We start from the raw sequence: 20,409 nt of genomic DNA, 5'->3' as shown, positions 1-20,409 counted from the left end.
AGCAGTGCTGGGCACCATATCTTAAGAAGGATATATTGGTCTTGGAGGGAACATGGCATAGATTTACTAGGATGATTCCAAGCGTTAAATTACAAGGATATCAGCGCTCATCAATTCCCTGGTTTGCTATCTCAGTGGCTGTAATACAGGGACGGCCAAAGCAGGACATCTTTCGGAAGCAATTGAATGAATGACAATAAATTCTACAAATTAATGAATGAATAAATGAAACACTGATGTTTGAAGGCTATGGCTTGGGTGTGACCAACTTCGCAATGCCAGAAGCGATGTAATAGAAAATATAGTTTGTGGAATTTCCTGTCAGGTGATAATTGTGATTTTTACCTCCTATGTCAATCTGTCAATAATATATTTTTGCATGAGATTGCTTGGTTTATGTTAGTTGAAATACATAAATTCTTCCACAAAATTGATGCAATTTCAAGCCTCCATTCAATTTCAAGTAACCAATCCGAACACTGTGTTAATGGATGCAACGTAGAGAGGTTGGACTCAGTGGCAATGTTGGAAAAGTGATAGTATTGCTTCAGTAAGATTAGAGCACTCTTTAATATTCAAATTAGGACTGGTGGAATAAGGAATTTTAGAATTGCAACATTGGCTAAATATTAATTGTATTTTGTCACTTAATGTCACAGTTTTATTTCAAAATAAAAATCCAAAGACCCTTTGTAAAATGTATTATACTTTTATTCATTTATATATAGTTGTACAAAAATTTGGAATTAACATTTATCATAATTCTTAGTTACAATATTTGCAAATAGTTCTTGGCTCAGGTACTTACAATTTCAATTACACACAAATATTAGGAGTACAGAAAAGCAATATTAAAAGTATAATTTTAATATTAAAATCACTTCTATATTTTGCTCAGGATGAAATAGGCTGTTTGATTTCTCTGAAGAGTGTAGCATTCTCCACATGTGGGCTTGGCCAGGCCAACAAACATAACTTATAAATTTAAATAAGTCACTCAGACAATATACCAATTTCCATAATTGATTAATCAGGTTACAATGCCAAACTGACATTGCTGGCAGTAAAATATTTAATATTGTAATTCTGTCTCCTAATGATCAACCAGTTAATTTTATCATTAATATTTATTCAGTGATTTGTGGTGAATTTCTGGGCACCAGGTGTCAGAATCAATTATACTCACGTCACTGTTCACTCCACCATAACAATCTGCTTCTACCTCAATTTAGAAGAGAAACCTACTGGAGTAGTGCAGCATTTTATTCATTTCCTGCACAGCAATCTATGCAACCTGTCTGAGTGAATCTGCCAATTTAGTCTCTGTTAATGCCAGATTAGGTGCTATTTTATTGCTTTGCATCCAGGCCTCACCAAGAACTCTGCTGAGAATGCTCTAACTTATTTTATGTGAGGCCCTTACACCCAGTAGACAGAAGAAGCTTTCATCCTGTTGGACTGGGCTGTATTCAGACCCAGTTCCAGGGGTGAAAATACAGAGTTAAACAACTGTGTCAACCCTATTAAGTCAACCTTTTCAACACACTGACTGGCTGATAGAGGCTGTGCCTTTCAAATGACTCACTTGCTGACCCAGTTTCTGACCCATTTTAGAAAGACAAATACCATTGTCTGTCAGTGCAGCTAATTTTCACATTTCCCCCTGGAGCAATGAAGGTGCTAATCTGATGTTCCTTATAAACATTGCCATTTTGTTTTTGCAATTGTTCTTATCTATTTTTCTATCTATGCAGAATATACTTGACAATAAAAATTATCTCCTCAAAATATATACTACTCCTTAAGGATCAAGAATGCTGGCAAATGTGGAAGTTTGGTGGTTTAAATAAGATATTTAAAAAAAATCTCAGGATGTGAGGAATACTGGCAAGGCTGGTATTTATTGCCTATCCCTAGTTGCCCTGGTGAAGGTGGCGGTGGTTGAAAATCCTTCTGTTGCTTGTTTTAAGGTTTAGCAACATAGGATTTCCAATTTTGTGCCCATGATGACTTGCAGTAAAGGTATCAGCTGAAAAGAACCACACCTCAAAGTGATGGAGCGTGGCCTCTGTGGAGAACACTGGAGTGATTAACCCGTATTGCTCAGCAGAACGACTCATACAAATATACAGTTCACTTACAGCATGCAGAAAAATATTGCAGACAATTTATTCTTCGCTTTCAAATCCAATAATAGTATTTAAAGCAGTTCAGTGTATCTGTGAGCAGGGCCCACTAATTAAACACCTCAGTGCCATACAGACAAATCCTCTGAGTTAACAGAATGCCTTTGTTGAAACAGTTTCCAAATAATGCACATTTTACTATGTCATGCCACAATGTAGTATACACATGCTATATCTGTACAGCTCAGCCACGTTCTACATTCAAGCTGTGATTTGTTGTATATCTTGGAACTATGAGTTCATCCAACAGATTCCTTCTAAGCCCTCCACTTTCAAATTTTCACAATTGTAATTTTCTGCAAGATAAGTGAGTGGGACATTTTCTGAATCGTTATCATAAACAATACTCTGGTCATTATAAAACAACGTTCTCAGCTTCCCTAGCATTTGAAAGAATGTTGCACAAAATTAATCTGCCATAATACAGACTGGGGACGAGGGAATAGTTCTCTTGCCAATAGTTTTAGCTAAAAACAATGCGTCAGCACAACCAGAGCTTCCCATTTTGTACTTGGTCTTAACTTTTTCTATTGATAGGAGGGTTTTTGACCCTGTAGTATCCTTGGAATTCTGCTTTACAACTGAGAAAGTGCTTGCTTCCTTCTCCTCTAGTTATCTCCCCATATCTTCCAATGGCATTGATTCATACTCAGGTACAGTTCCTTAGGGGCTTGTCATACTGCAGTACTTCAGCGCAGTGGCCATATTTTGTGTGCAAGTTTAAACAATGATTAGCGGCAAGCCATAAATGGTACTGCAGTCTAGCAGGATTTTGTCCTTATCCAATTCCTGTGCATATGCACTTTCCAACTGGGCCACTGCATGAGAGCCATGCCTAATTTCTTTTTTTTGCACTCCGGTTGCTACTTGAGATCAGCCAATGGAGCAGAGAACATGATCTTCCTATTCCACATCAGTTGCCCATTATTGCAGCGAGTTATTTATTCACCAAGCCGCTGGGGAGCATTTAAGTTATCACTTTTTCAGCATCAAATCATCACTATTTTGTAATATCTGTTCTGCTGAAAGGTGATAAATCTGAAATGCTGTTGCACTTCACACATGCTACCTGACCTAAGTACTTCCAGCATTCAGTTCCATTTCACATTTCCAACATCTGCAGCATTTTATTTTTTGTGCTTATGTCACTATTTATTATGCTATGATAATATCACAATTGCTTCTTTCATTAACGTGTTCCAACAGTAATTGAAACTTTTGGGGGGAAAATAATATGTATAGGATTAAGAAATTGTAGAACTAAAGACAGACAAAGGCCTTAATTAATTTCCAATCATCAGACAACAGCCTTAAACCATTCTGACCCTCCACCTCTAAATTGCAGCTATTATTCCTTCCTCTGTTTAAAATAAATGACTTATGGGTGATTGGGAATGTTGTAGTTTTGAGATTTATATACTGAGTAGATAGGGTTACTTGATAATTCATGCTGAGAATAAGTTTTCTCTGCAATAATGCTAAATTATAAATGAGCTGCCAAAGTTCCAATTTATTCCTGCAAGGTAAAGAAAGATGAAATGGAAGAAGGAACAGAATAAAAGATATCATAATGTGTATTATTGGGGGTACATTGACTGTGGTAAAATTACCATAATTGGTTGTTGCCAAGGTAACCTTAAGTCTGTTAAAGTACTGAAAGATGCAGTGCTAAATGTTAGTAACTTTGAGGTCAATGGGTGAACAATGAAATGAGATCATTAGTGAATGGGGAGGGTCTGAGAAGAAAACACCGGCCACAACCTATTGTGAAAATGATTTGCTATAATGTTTTATTTTAATCATCAAATCATCAGAAGGATTGCATGTTTCAAAGTTCAAAATTATTCCAACTCTCAATGTTGCTTGTGGATAAAAATTAAAAATACAAATCAAGGGACAAGGGAGTCAAGAAAGGAGTCGAGTAATTTTTCAGTACAGGTCATTCTTCATTTTAAAGTTTTCCTTGCCTTATTTCTCTTCTCTCTAATTTCCTACCTTTTCCCTTCTTCTTTTCCTTCTCCCCTTCCTCTTTGGAGCTTTGTTTTTTTTTAAATTTCTCTTTACCTTGAACTCTTTTACTACTATTTCCCTTTGATTTTGATTTTCTGTTTTTCATGCTGCCTACAGCTCTTTTTCTCTATCTTTGTTCTTTGAGCTGTTGTGTCTGAGGGGAAGGTAGCAGGATATTGAGAGAACCCAAGTAAGCTGAGGGTGAAGCCTCTTTTTGATCAACCTTGATTTTTCCATAAAAGCAGGATGCAAGGGCCCTCAAAAGTCTAATTCAGGAGCACTTGTATATGATTTAATTACATTAATAACATTTGGTGCAGTCCAACCAGGGCATTGTCTCCAGATCTGATCAGGTAGGACGGAAGTTGAGAGCAGAGAGAAGCTAAAGGCTGGGTGAAAAGTAGTTAGGGCACATCAAGAAGTATTGTAAACAGAACTAGGAATGAGGAGGATCTGGGACCAGTTAGTATTGAGGATAGAGTTTGAAGTAGAATGTATTTAGGGAAAAGTATGGGGAGTGGGTAATTGAGATTGAGGAAGGAGAACTTGGGGAAGTGGAAGGAGAGGGGAGCTCTTAAGATGGTCTTTGAGTATGCCTTTGGTCTGCTGGGCATTTCTTCTGCAATGCAGCTCTGGGTTGGACTGGGAAATGGGTTAAAGAGGCTTTGCTGGATGATGTGTGCTGGTGGGTAAGATACAGGTCTGGGGCTTATATGTTGGGCCCCATAGGGTGTGGTGTGTTACTCAAGTGATTGGAAGATGTGATTAGTAAGTTTGTGATTTCTGTTTTGAATTATTGAATTTTTAATGGCCAGAATTTTTAACTCGGCGGACGGGCATGCGCCTGACCCAAACGAGCGTAAAATGACGCGCAATGACGTCGGGTGAGCGTCCCAACGTCATCACGCACTCATGCGATATTTCGGTTGGTGGGCACATGTGGGAGTTGGCAGCATGTCCGCCAACAATTAAGAGCACTATGAAGGCCATTAAAGTCCCAATTAAATGTCATTTTTCGCTGCCCCTGAAAAGGCCAAGCGGCCTTTGCATTTTTTAGGAAACCTCATCCACGGGTGGGATGAGGTTTGCAACAGCAAATAAAAATAAAATAAAAGTTGTTACATTTCATTAATAACATGCCAGAGTCATGTGAGGGGACATATTTTTAAACATTTTACAATTCTTTACTTTTCATTTTCAAAACTCTTTATCTCCCTGAGGCAGCTCTACGCCTCAAGGAGCTTTTCCAGTGTGCACCCATGCACATGCTCGAACTTGCACGCTCGTCCTCCTTGCCATGCAACCCCTCCCCACCCCCCCGCCCCCCCCAACCCCCGCACCACCCCCGCCCCCCCCAATAGGCAATGCTGAGCACTGCAGCTTTAATTGGCCCGCCAGCCCCGATTGTGGGCGACAGCCGGCTTCTTGACCGCTCCCACCCACCCCCGGCAAGCCCACCTGACTAGGGCAAAATCCTGGCCAATGTGTTTCTTATAAATTTTATATTTTAAAGTATATAGTATGGATGGATACTAAAGTGTCATGGTGGAATGTCTGGCTATTTCAGGGAAGGAACCAATGGGAATTGACCCTACAAGATAGTTCTGCATCTGATTGGCTGAATAGGCAGACTACAAGGAAAGTAGTATCTAGAATATAATTGGATAGATTCTGTGATATGCCTAATTGAAGAGACAATGATCCAAAGATGCGCTACACAAATCTGCACAAATCAGTATGTCCAATACACCCGTGTCTCATCCTTAATCAAAGATTTGGAATGGGAATCCACAGCAAAAGAGGGAAAAAATAGACTGATCATGTTCTATAAAATATGGAATGGATTGGTGCGAATTGACAGAAACTAGTACCTGGTGCCCTGTAGCAATGACAAACCATGAGGTAGTCATCCTCACAAACTACAAAGACCGTGGGCTGAATTTTATGTATCCCTGATCGGTGTGGGGGTCACGTACAAAGGTGTGGGTGCCCATCACGCCATCTTCCCAGCCATTCCTGATCTCATCCCCCTAATACATATTTAAATAAACAATTAAAGGTCAATTAGACTTGTTATGAAGCCAGTTGAGCTTGATAATACGCTACCCACACCATAAAGCATTTGGCATAGGCAGCAAGCTGTGAGTGGGAAGCCTGATGTTATTTTTGTTTACCTCAAGTTGTTAACGGGCAGGAAGGAAGGTGGGGGTCACTCTTTGGGGACAGCCCCCTTAGGTTAAACCACCCTCTTCCTTCCTACCTTTTCCCTCCTTTAAACCCGCCCCTCCTCCCCTTCTCCCTAACCTACCCAAACCCTCCCGGCCTAGACCCTGGACTTGCATGCTCCGGGAATCCAAGGCCCTGGGGTCCTTTATTCTTTAGCAGTCCTGGCAGCAGTCACTGACACCTTCCTGATGCTGCCAGGACTGATAGAGCTGCCAGCCAATCAGATTGGCCCTCATTAGTCCGCCCTGCAGCACTTTATGGCTGCATGGTGGGTCAGCATGGAGCATGTCAGTTTGATGCTGACATGTTTCTGGCAGGGGGAGGGGGTGCCATCAATACACCACCCCCCCCACCCCGCCCATAATACTCAGCCCCATTTGCTTCCAAGAGGGTGTTTTAACGATTTTCCTTCCCAAGGACGATACCACAATGGAACAAGCTGCCAAAGGAAGTATCCTGGGCTTTATGAATAGGGGCATAGAGTACAAGAGCAAGGAGGTTATGCTGAATTTATATAAGACACTCGTTAGACCTCAGCTGGAGTATTGTATACAGTTCTGGGCGCCACATTATAGGAAGGATGTGAACACATTGGAGAAAGTGCAGAAGAGGTTTACAAGAATGGTTCCAGGAATGAGAAACTTCAGTTATGAAGATAGATTGGAGCGGATGAGACTGTTCTCCTTGGAGAGAAGGCTAAGAGGAGATTTGATATAGATGTTCAAAATCATGAGGGGGCTGGACAGAGTAGTTAGGGAGAAGCTGTTCCCGCTCGTAAAAGGATCAAGAACAAGAGGGCACAAATTTAAAGTGATTTTCGAAAGAAGAAAATGTGACGGCGAGAAAAAACTTTTTCACACAAGTGGTTAGGGTCTGGAATGCACTGCCTGGAAGTGTGGTGGAGGCAGGTTCAATTGAGGCATTCAAGAGGGCATTAGATGATTATTTGAATAGAAACAATGTGCAAGGGTACGGGGAAAAGGCAGGGCAATGGCACTAGGGCATAATGCTTATTTGAAGACCCATTTTTAGATTATTTGCATTTAAAAGTTTTCATTATCAGGACTACCATCTCAGCAGGTCATGCCTAGTTTAGCTAGTGCTGCCCATATACATGCTGGTGGATATGGATATTAGTCTGTGATGCTGACACAGCTAAAGCAGAAGCAGAAACTCTGTTTTTGCAAAAAAAGCTTAATACTACATCACATTTACACATAGACATTTATCTGTATTTATATTCGTTACTGTTTATTGTTTGATATGAAGTTTCACAGTATAGAATTACCCTGAATTATATCCAATTTACAGCGCAGGAAAAGGCAATTCGGCCCAACTGGTCTACACCAGTGTTTATGCTCCACACAAGCCTCCTCCCACACTATGATATCTAACCCAATCAACATGCCTGTCTTTTGTATCCCTTCAAGTGCTTATCTAGCTTCCTCTCAAATGCATTTATCACCTCAGCTATTCCATATGGTCATCTGTTCCACATTCTCTCTGGGTAAAGAAGTTTCTTCCACATCATTATTGGGTTTATTAGTCATTATCATATTTATGACTTCTCATTTTGAACTGCCCTCAATTGGAAACATCACCCCCATGTCTGCCTATCAAACTTCTTCAGAATTTTAAAGATGTCTAGACTGTCCACCTCTTTCTGGAGAAAAGAGTCTTTGCGTGTTCAATTTTTCCTGATAGTGATATTAATAATGGCAGTAGTTTACTTCACTTTTTCCCTCATTTATAACTAGTCCACTTCATCTTATTCCTCCACGTCAAACCTATAAATATATACATGATAGTAAATAGATTATATTGAATTGTTACAACAGAGAAGGAGACCCTTCGGCCCATCGTGTCTCTGCTGGCCTTCTGCAGGAGCAATTCACCTAATGCCACTCCTCTGCTTTTTCCCTGTAGCCCTGCAAATTTTCCATTTTCAGATAATAGCTGTGAATGTATCTATTTCTTTTATTGCAATTTTACTTTGTCATGCATGCATTTTGCACAAAGTATTAGTTTAAATTATAAATATATTACAGAAGGTTGATTACAACACTGCTGCTACAATACGACTCGCTGTCTGGATCTGCTTCTAAGAAAACTCTATAATTGCAAGGAGTAAGCTGGCTTAAGATGACTGTTCTCATTCTCCATCAATCATACTTTGCCTCTTGCTTTCCCTACAATCAGTTCCTAGATTTTGAGAAAGAGAAGTAACTGGTTCCTCGGTCAGAAAGTAACTAATTTCAGGCTTTCTCCCTGTCAAACTGCACTGACTGCTGCCTGTTTCTATGTACTTATGTCACTAATGGGGGCATAAGTCAACTAAAACATTCAGCGCTCCTTAGGTTTTGCAATGAACTTATGCATGCCTAAGGCTTTGAAGAGTGCTAGTCTTAAAAAAAACTACTAAAGGAGAAAAATAAGTACAAAAGTGAAGCTAAAGCCAGAAAAAAAAAGTTGAAAAAAAAAACTTAGAAGTATCAGCACGGACAATGTAAAGTTTAATATATTAAATATCAGCTCTGGCAATGTAAAATTTAATATCACCATGGACAATGTAAGATTTAAAACATTAAATATTGGTTCTGGCAATATCAACACAGGAAATTTAAGATTCGAAATATTAAATATCAGCCCTGGTAATGTAAAATTTAATATCCGCATGAGCAGTGTAAGATTTAATATATGAAATATCAGCAAGGGAATTGTGAGTTTTATATATATATCTAGATAAATATTAGCTCTGACAATGTAAGATTTAATGACACAGGCAATGCAATATTTAAAATATTAAGCATCAGCACAGACAATTGTAAGATTTATATATTAAATAAATGGAAATGAAATTATAATTTTGAAGTGAGTAAAGCCAGGACACTGGGATAATGGAGTCTGGAAGTGACGGGGCACAGATGAGAATTTCGGCAGCAAACAAGCTGAGGCAAGGGGAGATGCTAAGTGAGGTTACAGAGATCAAGTAGGTGCTCTTTGTAATGGGGAGGATACAGGGGGAGAGATTTGTTTGTGTAGTACTAGTACACAGACTACATTAATTCCCTAGAAGTCAGTAGTGCAACGGCCACTATCTGCATGGCCCATGCGGTGTTCAGCAATGAGGAATGCTGTGTAAGGGATTGTGGCGCTTCTTGGTGCAGCCTTGTGTAAATGAATTTCTCCTCCATGGAGACTGAAGCTCAGCTCAGCATTGAATTAGAACCCTAGATTGCGAATAGTCTGGTTTAATTTGAGATGATGGCTGCGGTAAGGTATGGAATTAGTGGCAAGTGTTTGGTTTTGGAAATGCAATCCTTGCTAAGTGTACTACCTGGTTTGCCATAGTCATATGACTGTGCCAAGAGGCAAGCTGACTGTAGGCTGCCATTTCTCTTGAGTTTAATAAAGCCTCTCACTGAGAATACACTAAAGAAGTACAGCTGTCCTTATACATGAAAAATTATGTCAGGAAATGAAGAAAAATAGATTTTTGAACCCTGGAAATTGTGCAGAGAAGACACAGCTCAGAAAGGCGCAGAAATGTTCAAACCTGAATTAAGAAGCTGCTAAAAAAGGTGTCCAGGAAAAGCACTGAACTGCAGAACAAGGACAATGGACAAGCAAACACAGAAGGCAAGCAAACACATTGAAGGCTGCAAGTAAGTACAGGGTGAGTGAACATGGCCAACAATGGGAACTTGACAATCTCGGTTCCAGTTGAAATGAATAGTGATACATGGCAGAATTGGCAGCTTTTCCACTTAAAATGGCAAAACTATGAGATTACAACAGACTTAATTAAAAAGCCAGTAATGATAAGAATAACCATACTCCTAACACTGCTGGGGAGGGACTGCTACAAAGTATATACCACCCTAAATCCAACCGACGAAAAAGAAAAAACAACGGAGATTTTGAATGCCTTAAATGAACGCTTTGAACCCCGAATGAATGGTATGTATAAACGCTATATATCCAACACTAGAGCACAAGGTGCACAAGAAACCACTGAACAGTATGGGCAGAATTTTGCCCTTGATGGGCGGGTGGGCCCCACCGGCTCGGTGGCGGGTGGGCAGCCGTTCGCCGCCGAACCGGGCCCCGCCACCATTTTGAGTGGGCGGGCCAATTAAGTCCCACCCAGCAGGCTGCCCAATGGGAAGTGCTATGTGTTTCCTGTGTGGGGGGAGGAGGGATTCCCTAACTGTCAAAGTGTGCACTTTCGCACGCTGTCTCAGGGAGAGCGCTGAAAGTTTTATAACGTCAAAAATAGAAAAATAAAAAAATTATTAACATGTCCCCCTCATGTGACAATGTCACACAAGATGGGACATGTTAATAAATGTCATGAAAACTTTATTAAAGTTTTTTTAAATCAGACATGAAACCTCATTTCAGAAGCCCGCCAGGGCTCCTGGCCTGCCCGCCAGCCTAAAGGTTGGATGGGCAGGGCCTTTAATTGGCTTAACTATCCTGTCAATGGCCTCACTTGGCCATTGACAGGTCGGCGGGCTGACAGCTGATCGCATGGTTCCCCCCAACGTCATCCCGCGTCATTTTTGCATCGGCAAGCGGGCCCCGCCCCCAACTCGCCGACTGAAAAATTCTGGCCTATGTGTCTGCAGTAACACAGCTTGTAGAGTCACATGAATTCAGACAGCTAAAAGATAATCTGACTAAAAATAATTTAGTCTTAGGCATGCTAGACACTTCGGTGAGAGCAAGTCTACTGAAAGATGACAAACTGACACTAAAGAAAGTGATAGACATGTATCAAAATGCTCAAGTTGTGAAACGTCAGCTAGAGTATATGTATGGCAGAGCAGACCAGGAGATTTATTATGCTGAGAGACAGTTCAAGCCGAAAGAGTGGAACAATCGCAGACAAAGGACAGGATGCAAATACTGTGGAGGACAGCGCGCACAGGAAAAGAAGGATTGCCCAGCATGGGGAAGGCAGTGTTTTAATTGCAAGAAGCAGAATCATTTCACACACAAGTGTTTAGGTAGAAAGAAGCAAAACGATCTTATACAGATGGCTATAGGAGAGAAATCAGCAGAAGAGTCTGATGAAAAATTATACATGAAACAAGTTGGTTCAGTTACATGGCTTGTGACTGTTCCAGTGATGATGGCAGAGGGGGAGTATCAAGCGAACAAGAAATGCCAAACAGGCAATGGTGCGTCATGTAACATAATGACCTTCACAGACCTGCGTGAAGTGGCTCAACATGGTGATCTGAAAAGGAAGCCCTCGAAAGTAGGCATGATACTCATACCGAGAGGACACATTAGTCTGAGAGCCCAATGCAATGGCAAAGAGGAAGATCTGGAGTTCCAGATCATAGATGGGACACAACAGCCACTCATTTCAGCTGAAGCAAGTCTAAAGCTTGGACTGGTAACCCTGAACATGCCAACAGAGATTCACAATGTGTTGCAGCACATAAAGCCATTGACAGCAGAACAGGTCCAAGTGGAGCACAAAGATGTGTTGGGATGTCTACCAAGAGAATATCATCTAGAAGTGGATGACAGTGTAAGACCAATTCAACATCTGCCAAGAAGAGCTCCAGCTGCCCTCAAGTCAAGCCTAAAAGGCAAGATAGAAGAGCTGGAAAAGAGGGGAGTAATCAAAAAAGTGCTGACTTCTATTGACTGGATTAGCACTGAAACAACCTGGAAAGCTACGAGTGTGCTTAGACCCAGTGGATCTAAATAAAGCACTGAAGAGCCCTCACTGCCCCGTGCCAACCACCGAAGGAATTTTGCCACAACTTGCCAAGGCAAAGATATTCACTACCCAAGATGTGAAGAATGGTTACTGGCAAGTGATGCTGAATGAAAGCAGCAGCTTTCGAATGACATTCTGGATGCCACTCGGGAGATATAGATGGTTAGGCATGCCATTTGGCATTTCCATGGCTCCAGAAGAGTGTCAGTGCAGAGAGCATGAGAAAGTTAGTGATCTTCCCAGAGTGGAAGGAGTAATGGGTGATCTACTAGTCTATGGATGTGGAGACACAATGGAAGAATGGAGATTGCTGACCATGATCAGAATTTAACACGATTGCTGGAGAGAGCTCGCCAAGATGAACCTGAACCTGAAGCTGAACAAGAAGAAATTTCACCTGAAGATGCCTGAAGTCAAGTACATAGGTCATGTATTGAATCACAGAATTGTTATGGTGTAGAAGGAGGCCATTCGGCCCATTGTGTCTGCACTGGCTCTCTGAGCATTTCAACTTAGTGCCAATTTCCTGCTTTTTCCCTGTAACCCTACACGTTGTTTCTATTTAAATAATCATCCAATGCCTTCTTGAATGCCTCAGTTGAACCTGCCTCCACCACACTTCCAGGCAGTGCATTCCAAACCCTAACTACTCACTGTGTGAAGAAAGTTTTTTTCTCACCGCACATTTGCTTCTTTTGGAAAACACTTTAGAAATGTGCCCTCTGGTTTTTGATCCATTCATGAGTGGGAACAGTTTCTCCCTATCTGCTCTGTCCAGACTCCTCATGATTTTGAAAACTTTTATCAAGTCTCCTCTTAGCCTCCTCTTCTCTGGGGAAACAGTCCGAACTTCTTCAATCTTTCCTCATAACTGCGCTGTCTCCAAAGCGTTCACATCCTTTGCTATAATGTGGCACCCAGAACTGTACACAATACTCCAGCTGAGGTCTAACCAGTGTCTTATATAAGTTCATCATAACCTCCCTGCTCTTGTACTCAATGCCTCTATTAATGAAGCCTAGAATACTGTATGCTTTAGTAACAGCTCTCTCTACCTGTTCTGCCACTTTTAACGACTTATGATGGCAAAAGGTCTGCATTTGGATCCTGACAAGGTGAGAGCTGTAGTAACGATGCAGCGACTTACAGATGTGAAAGCAGTGCAACAATTTGTTGGATTTGTGAACTATTTAGCAAAACTTTTGCCTAATTTGTCAGCAGAGTGAACCTTTATGAAAACTCACTGCCAAGGAGGTGCTGTGGTATTAGGTAACAGAACAAGAAGCAGCGATATGATAATGCCAGAGCTGAATATGTTGTCAATGAAGAAGTCATGTTGCAGTGTGATGCCAGTGAGGTAGGTCTGGGACCAACTCTGATGCAGCAAGGACAACCGGTCACACATTCAGGGCACGAACACAGACTGAACAGCACTACGCTTAGATTGAGAAAGAGTGCCTGGCTATTATTTTGGCTTGTGAGCATTTTTATCAGGACCTGCTCGGGAGAAACAATGGATGAAGCTGGGAATAGACCTTTTCACAATAGCAGGAACTGATTATCTTGTCACTGTAGACTACTATTCTGACTACTGGGAATTAGAGCAGCTGACTCCAACAATGATGGGAGAAATAGTAGAATGCCTGAAAGCACACCTCCGTGGGTATGGCATTCCAGACATTGTGATGAATGACAATGGCCCTCAGTTCAAAAGTGGAGAATTCAGCCGATTCACAAAGGATTGGGAAATACACTACTACACATTGTCTCTGTGCTATCCCCAGTTGAATGGAAAGGCTGAGATGGCAGTGCAAATCACCAAAGGACTTTTTGAGGAATTGAGCAAATCTAGCACAGACATATACAAGGCAATCCTTGAGTAGAGGAACACAATGGCTGAAGGCATGGAAAGTAGTCCTGCCCAGAGACTGATGTCATACCGCACTACCACTCTTCTAATAGCAAAAAAGCTATTGAAACTAGAAATAGTAACAGACATAAGTGAAAAGATCAAGGTGAAATGACAGCCAAATTTTAGTTTGACGAGACAGCCAACCCATTACCAGAGCTAGGCATTCAAGAGCCAGTCAGGGTGCAAGCCTTCAACGCTCTCAACAGGAGTCAGCCCATGTGGAAACTTGGCATGTGTGTAGAGAAATTGTCACCTCGATCGTACGTGATGGAAGTGAATGACCAAATATACCAGCACAACCGCAGGCATATCCAAACAACTAGTGAAGCTGTTCCTTCACAGCAATCAGCCAGTCAGGCAGAAGGGATCTCATGAGCTGTACTGAGTACAAAATGACCATCAATCCCAGAGGTCCATGAGTCCCAACAGCTGCAATGGAACAACAACAGTCACCCAAGGCAACAAGGGACATAGGAACAACACTCTCCAGACAAGGAATATCACCTAGAGGAACAGCCAATGTCAAAGTGCATGTGTTCCATTAAGAGACCTGCACAGTTTAAAGACTATGTGTGCAATGCATGTGCAGAGGCTGACTGGTAGAACAAACAGTTGTTAATGCAAGAGAACCATGGGTGTGTAGTCAACACAGGATCGTGCATGCAAATATGTCTTTTGTTCGCTAGGATAAAGGGGATGTTTGGGTTTTGGAAATACAATCCTCACTAAGTGCACTACCTGGATTGTCATAGTCATGTGGCTGTATTATGAGGCAAGCTGACTGTAGACTGAAGGCATTTCTCTTTGGTTCAATAAAGCCTCTCACTGAGAACACACTGAATAAATACAGCTGTCCTTATACATGAAACAGTGAGGATGCAGAGTTTATGGCGGGGCCAAATATTTAATTAAGGAAATTGTGGCTTATCCAAGACTGAATGTCAGAAAAGCAGTTTGAGCACAAAGGCAGTGGAAAGATCAAGAGAGCCGGTTACCTGTGTTGGCTGCTGCATCTCTGCTGCATCTCGTGTTTTTCTGTGCATTACTTACCTCTACTATGTTGGACTCTCGGGAGCAGGAACTCTGGATTAGGGAATCCTATCTCTGCTCTCTAGACCATCATATGCCTTGTAAATGGTGAACCAAAGATCCTGTGCGACTGGGTTTCTGGTTCTGCTAGAATGAAGTTGGCTAACAAAATGTCAGAACAGTCTTGATGGTCTGAATGGCCTTTTCCTGTTTCTATGGCACTTCTCCTGCTTGTCTGCTGTAACTTCAACAGGCAAGCAGCAGCTATACCAGAAGAGTGGTGCAAATACCGTTTAAACCATGTTCTAAGGGTTTCCTGGCGTACAAGTGGAGAAATTATCCAAAATAGTTTTAGGACTGAATTTTGCATTCGTCAGGCGCATGTGATTGGTGGGCCTGGGACGAGTTGGGAAACGGGCCCCAGACCGTGATTGGCCCCTGATGGCGATTTCACACTGGCTGGCCAATTAACGGCCAGCCAACGTGAAATGCATGCTGAAAAGCTGCCGGGGTGGGAGCAGGAAGAGGGCTGGTGCCAACGTCACTGCAGGCGTGGGTGAGCGCTTCCACTGAGTTCCCTGAAGGCAGATAGATGCCTCAAATAGCTGCAGACTTTCAAATAATAAAAGAAAGCACAAAAATGCTGCAAAAAGTGTCCATGCAGCACAATCAAGCACCTGAAAGCATACGTCATAAAAATGCTGTCCCCAGATATTTATTTTAATTTTATATCCTAATGGAGATTTCATCCCGCCCTTGGATGAGGTTTCATCAAAAATGTAAAGCCCGCCTGGCCGATTGACCCATCCGCCAACTGTAAGGTTGGGCCGGTCACAAAAAATTGCTTACAATTGCACCATTAATGGGCTTAATAGTCTGCTTAACTTTTGGCAGGCGTTCTTCTGACTGCTGCATGTGCCCAATGAGCAAAATATCACGCAGATGCACGATGATGTTGGGACTCACGGCCAACGTCATTGCACATGATTTTACACTTGTTTGGGTCAGGCGCAGGCCTGCCTCCGGAATGTAAAATTCTGCCGGTGAGTGACAGAACAAAGTTTATAGTTTAAAAACTGCAAATACTGAAAATGTGAAACAAAAACAGAAAATCATGAAAGCATGCAGCAGTTCAGTCAATCTGCATTTGGCTGCCCCATGGTCTCCTCCACATTAGAGAGACCAAAATTCAGGAAAATTGACCGATTTCTCTAATTTTCCCCACTACTTCTTTGAGAGGAGATAGGTAGAAGGCCTGTGAATTTTGGGGCCAATTTCCACAGTACTATCCAGTTGTTGTAACATGAGATGTTCCTATTCTTGGGTTTTTAACCTGAATTACTTGATTGACCTGATTAACTTGATAAACGGATGAATGTGATTTTTCTAAGGCGGTAACAAGGAGAGTTGATGAGGATGATGGTTTGATATAGCCTGCATGGATTTTGTCAAGGTCCCATAAGAGGTCCGTGGAATCCAAGGGCGTGGTGGCAAGTTAAAATTGACTCAGTGGCAGAAAACAAAAGGTAATGGTTGATGGGTATTTTTGTGCCTGGAAACGATGCTTCCAGTGGGGTTCTACAGGACTCAGTAAAAGGTCCTTTGCTTTTTGTGGTATATATCAATGATTAGACTTAAAATGTAGGGGCCATGATTTAAAAATTTGTAGAAAATTGGTTGTGTGATTGATAATGAGGAAGAAAGCTATAAACTGCAGGAAGATATCAATGGACTAGTCAGGCAGGCATAAAAGTGGCAAATGGAATTCAATCTGGAGAACTGTGTGGAAATGTATTTTGTGAGGACAAACAAAACAATGGAACATAAAATAAATGGTAGTATACTGAGAAATGTAAAGGAACAGAGGGACCTTGGACCGCCTGTCTACAGATCTCTGAATGTAACAAAACATGTAGGTAGGGTGGTTGAGAAGACCTACAGGATGCTTTCCTTTATTAGCTGAGGCATAGAATATAAGAGCATGGAGATTATACTGGGACGGTATAAAATAATAATTTAGCCACAGTTAGAGTACCGAATACAGTTCTGGTCACCACACTGAAGGAAGGATGTGATCTAACTAGAGAAAGTGTGGAGGATATTTGCAATGATGTTGCCAGGATGAAGAATTTTAACTATGAGGAAAGATTGAATAGGTTGGAACAGAGGAGGCTGAGGGGATATTTATTTGAGGTCTATAAAGTAATAAGGGATCTCGTTATAGTGGATAGGGTGGATCTATTTCCCATTAGGAGAGAGGTCATTTATCAGGGCCATGGGTTCAAAGTAATTGGAAGAAGGAATCGAGGGCAGTTGAGGAGGAATTTTTTTGGAACTCGCTGCTTGAAAGGGTGGTGAAGACAAAAAATCCTCATCACATTTAAAAAGCACTGTGATTTGAAGAGAAATAACTGACAGGACTACACACCAAAAGCTGGAAAGTGGGATTAGGCTGGATAGTTATTTTTTGGTGGTATGTACAGATATGATGGGCTGAATGGTTTCAAACTTTCTATGTTCCTAATTCTATAACCATTCAATGAATGTTCCTAATGTTATCTGTGCAGTCCATTGATCCTGATGGCTTTTCCTCAACTCACTTTAAACACTTGGTTCAAAAATAATTCAAATAATTTGTTCTTTACTATTACAAATACTGATGAGAGTTGACTTTGAGCTTCAGACAGAGAGCAGTTGGAGATAATTCATTTACATTTCTACCTGCTGGAGAATCTTAGTTCCATGGTACAGTAAAAGTTGTTTGATGGCATTGTGGAGCAACACAATGCATAGCAATGAGAGGCAGGTAATATAGTTTAAAATGCTTTGTTTCAATGGACCTAATAATTTACCTATTACAACAGTCAGCATGATAGGAAAAACAAGCATGCCAGAAATATCCATTATCTGTCTGATTAAAGTGACATTATCAGATGTTGCAAGCAGTCAGTTTTGTGTTGAAATGCAATTATATTAATTGGAAACTCATAAAACTATTGTAATACTTGATACACTTAATGCAGACAAGTAATGGTATCCTATATCTTCAGAAGAATTGTGCTTTCTGTAAACCGAAGATATGACAGAATCTTTACAGTGCAGAAGGAGGCCATTTGGCCCATTGAGTCTGCACTGGCTCTCTGAAAGAGCATTCCACCTAGTCCCACACCCCTGCTTTATCCTGTAACCTTGCTCATTCTCTCTTTCCAGGTAGGAATCCAATCCCTTTCTGAATATCTCGATCGAACCTTCCTCCACAACCCTTTCAGAAAGTTTGTTCCAGACTCCAACCACCCTTTGGGTGAAAAATTTTTCCACACATCACATTTACTCCTTTTGCCAATTATTTTGAATCTGTGCCCTCTAGTTCTTGAGGCTCTCTTTAGCGGGAGCAGTTTCTTACTATTTACCCTGTCCGTACCCCTCTAGATCTTGAATACCTCTATCAAGTCTCCTCTCAGCCTTCTTTTCTCCAAGGAAAAGAATCCCAACCTCTCCAATCTATCCTCATTGCTACACTTCTTTATCCCTGGAATCATTCTTGTGAATCTCCTCTGTAGTCTCTCCAATGCTTCCACATCCTTCCTCAAGTATGCCGCCCAGAACTGGATGCAGTACTCCAGATGAGGCCTAACTAGTGCCTTATACAACTTCAACATGACCTCCTTACTCTTTTACTCAATGCCCCTATTAATAAAGCCTAAGATACTAAATGCTTTATTAACTGCTCTCTCAGCGTGTCTTGCCATCTCCAATGACCTATGTATGTATATACCGAGGTCCCTCTGTTCCTGCACTTCATTTACTGTCTCTCCCTTTATTTTATACTGTCTCACCATGTTCTTCCTGCCAAAATGGATCACCTCACACTTCTCTGCATTGAACTTCATCTGCCACTTGGCTGTCCAATCCACCAACATGTCTATGTCCTTTTGAAGTTCAAGACTATCCTCATCACAGTTGACAACATTTCCAATCTTTGTATCATCTGCGAATTTTGAAATCATGCCCTGCAAATTACAGTCTAAGCCATTAATATATATCAGAAAGAGCAAGGGTCCCAACGCTGACCCCTGGGGAACTCCACTACAAACCTTCCTCCAATCTGAAAAACAATCATTTATCACTACTCTCTGTTTCCTGTCACTCAGCCAATTCCTTATCCAAGTGCCGACTGTCCCTTTTATTCCATGACCTAGAATTTTGCTCACAAGTCTGTTGTGTGACACTGTATCAAATGCCTTTTGAAAATCTGTATACACCACATCAACAGCGTTTCCCTTATCAACCTTGTCTGTCACCTCCTCAAAAAACTCCAGCAAGTTAGTTAAACAAGATTTCCCCTTAATGAATCCATGTTGGCTTTCCCTAATTATCCTGCACTTGTCTAAGTGACTATTGATTTTATCCTGTACTTTAGCTTCTAGAAGTTTCCTTGCCACTGAGGTCAAACTGACTGGCCTGCAGTTGTCAGCTTTATCCTTGCACCCCTTTTTGAACAAGGGTGTAACGTTCACAATTCTCCAGTTACCTGGCATCTCTCCTGTGTCTAAGGGAGACTGGAAGATTATCAATAGTGCCTCTGCAGTTTCCATTCTCATTTCCCTCAGTACCCTTGGATGCATCTCATCGGTCATGGTACCTTATCTATTTTAAGTAAGGATAGCCTTTCTAACCCCTCCTCCTTCTCAATTGTACATTCTTCTAATGTAGCAGTTACCACCTCTCTCACCTTGGCCTGGGTAGCATCTTCTTCCTTTGTAAAGACAGATGCAAAGTGTCCGTTCAATACCTCTGCTATTTCCCCAGTGTCCACATGCAAGTCCCCTTTTTTGTCCCTAATCGGCCCTAATCTTTCTTTTACCACCCTTTTATTATTTACATGCTTATAGAAGACCTTGGGATTCTCTTTTATGTTCACTGCCAGCCTCTTTTCATGCTCTCTCCTTGCTTTTCTTATTAATTTCTTCGCTTCTCCTCTGGTCCTTCTATATTCAGCCTGATTCTCCATCATATTTTCTACCTGACATCTGAAGTATGTACACTTCTTCCTTTTCATCTTCACCTCTATCTCCCTCGTCATCCAGGGTGCTCTGGATTTATTCGTCCTACCTTTCCCCTTCAAGGGAATATACCTTGACATTGCCTGCAATACTTTTTCTTTGAAAGTGGCCCATTGGTCAGCCATTGTCTTTTCTGCCAACATTTGATTTCAACTCACTTGACTCAGATGCATTCTCATCCCATCGAAGATGGCTTTCCCCCAATGAATTATCCCTGCCCTAGTTTGTGCCCTGTCCTTTCCC

General features: G+C 41.4%; 1 protein-coding gene across 1 annotated transcript in view; it reads right to left on the bottom strand.

Annotated features, from left to right (window-relative positions):
* Positions 1-689: 689 nt before the first annotated feature.
* LOC144680723 (fibronectin type III domain-containing protein 4-like) overlaps positions 690-20,409 on the bottom strand; it is a 296,490-nt gene continuing 276,770 nt past the window's right edge. The window contains exon 6 of the mRNA XM_078542002.1: positions 690-2,482. Within this exon, the coding sequence (XP_078398128.1) occupies positions 2,459-2,482 (24 nt within the window). The 3' untranslated portion in view covers positions 690-2,458. The remainder of the gene's footprint in view (positions 2,483-20,409) is intronic.

This window comes from Cetorhinus maximus, chromosome 5, assembly GCF_964194155.1.
Source record: "Cetorhinus maximus chromosome 5, sCetMax3.hap1.1, whole genome shotgun sequence".
Lineage (NCBI taxonomy): Eukaryota > Metazoa > Chordata > Chondrichthyes > Lamniformes > Cetorhinidae > Cetorhinus > Cetorhinus maximus.
This window is presented reverse-complemented; position numbering and strand designations above follow the sequence as displayed.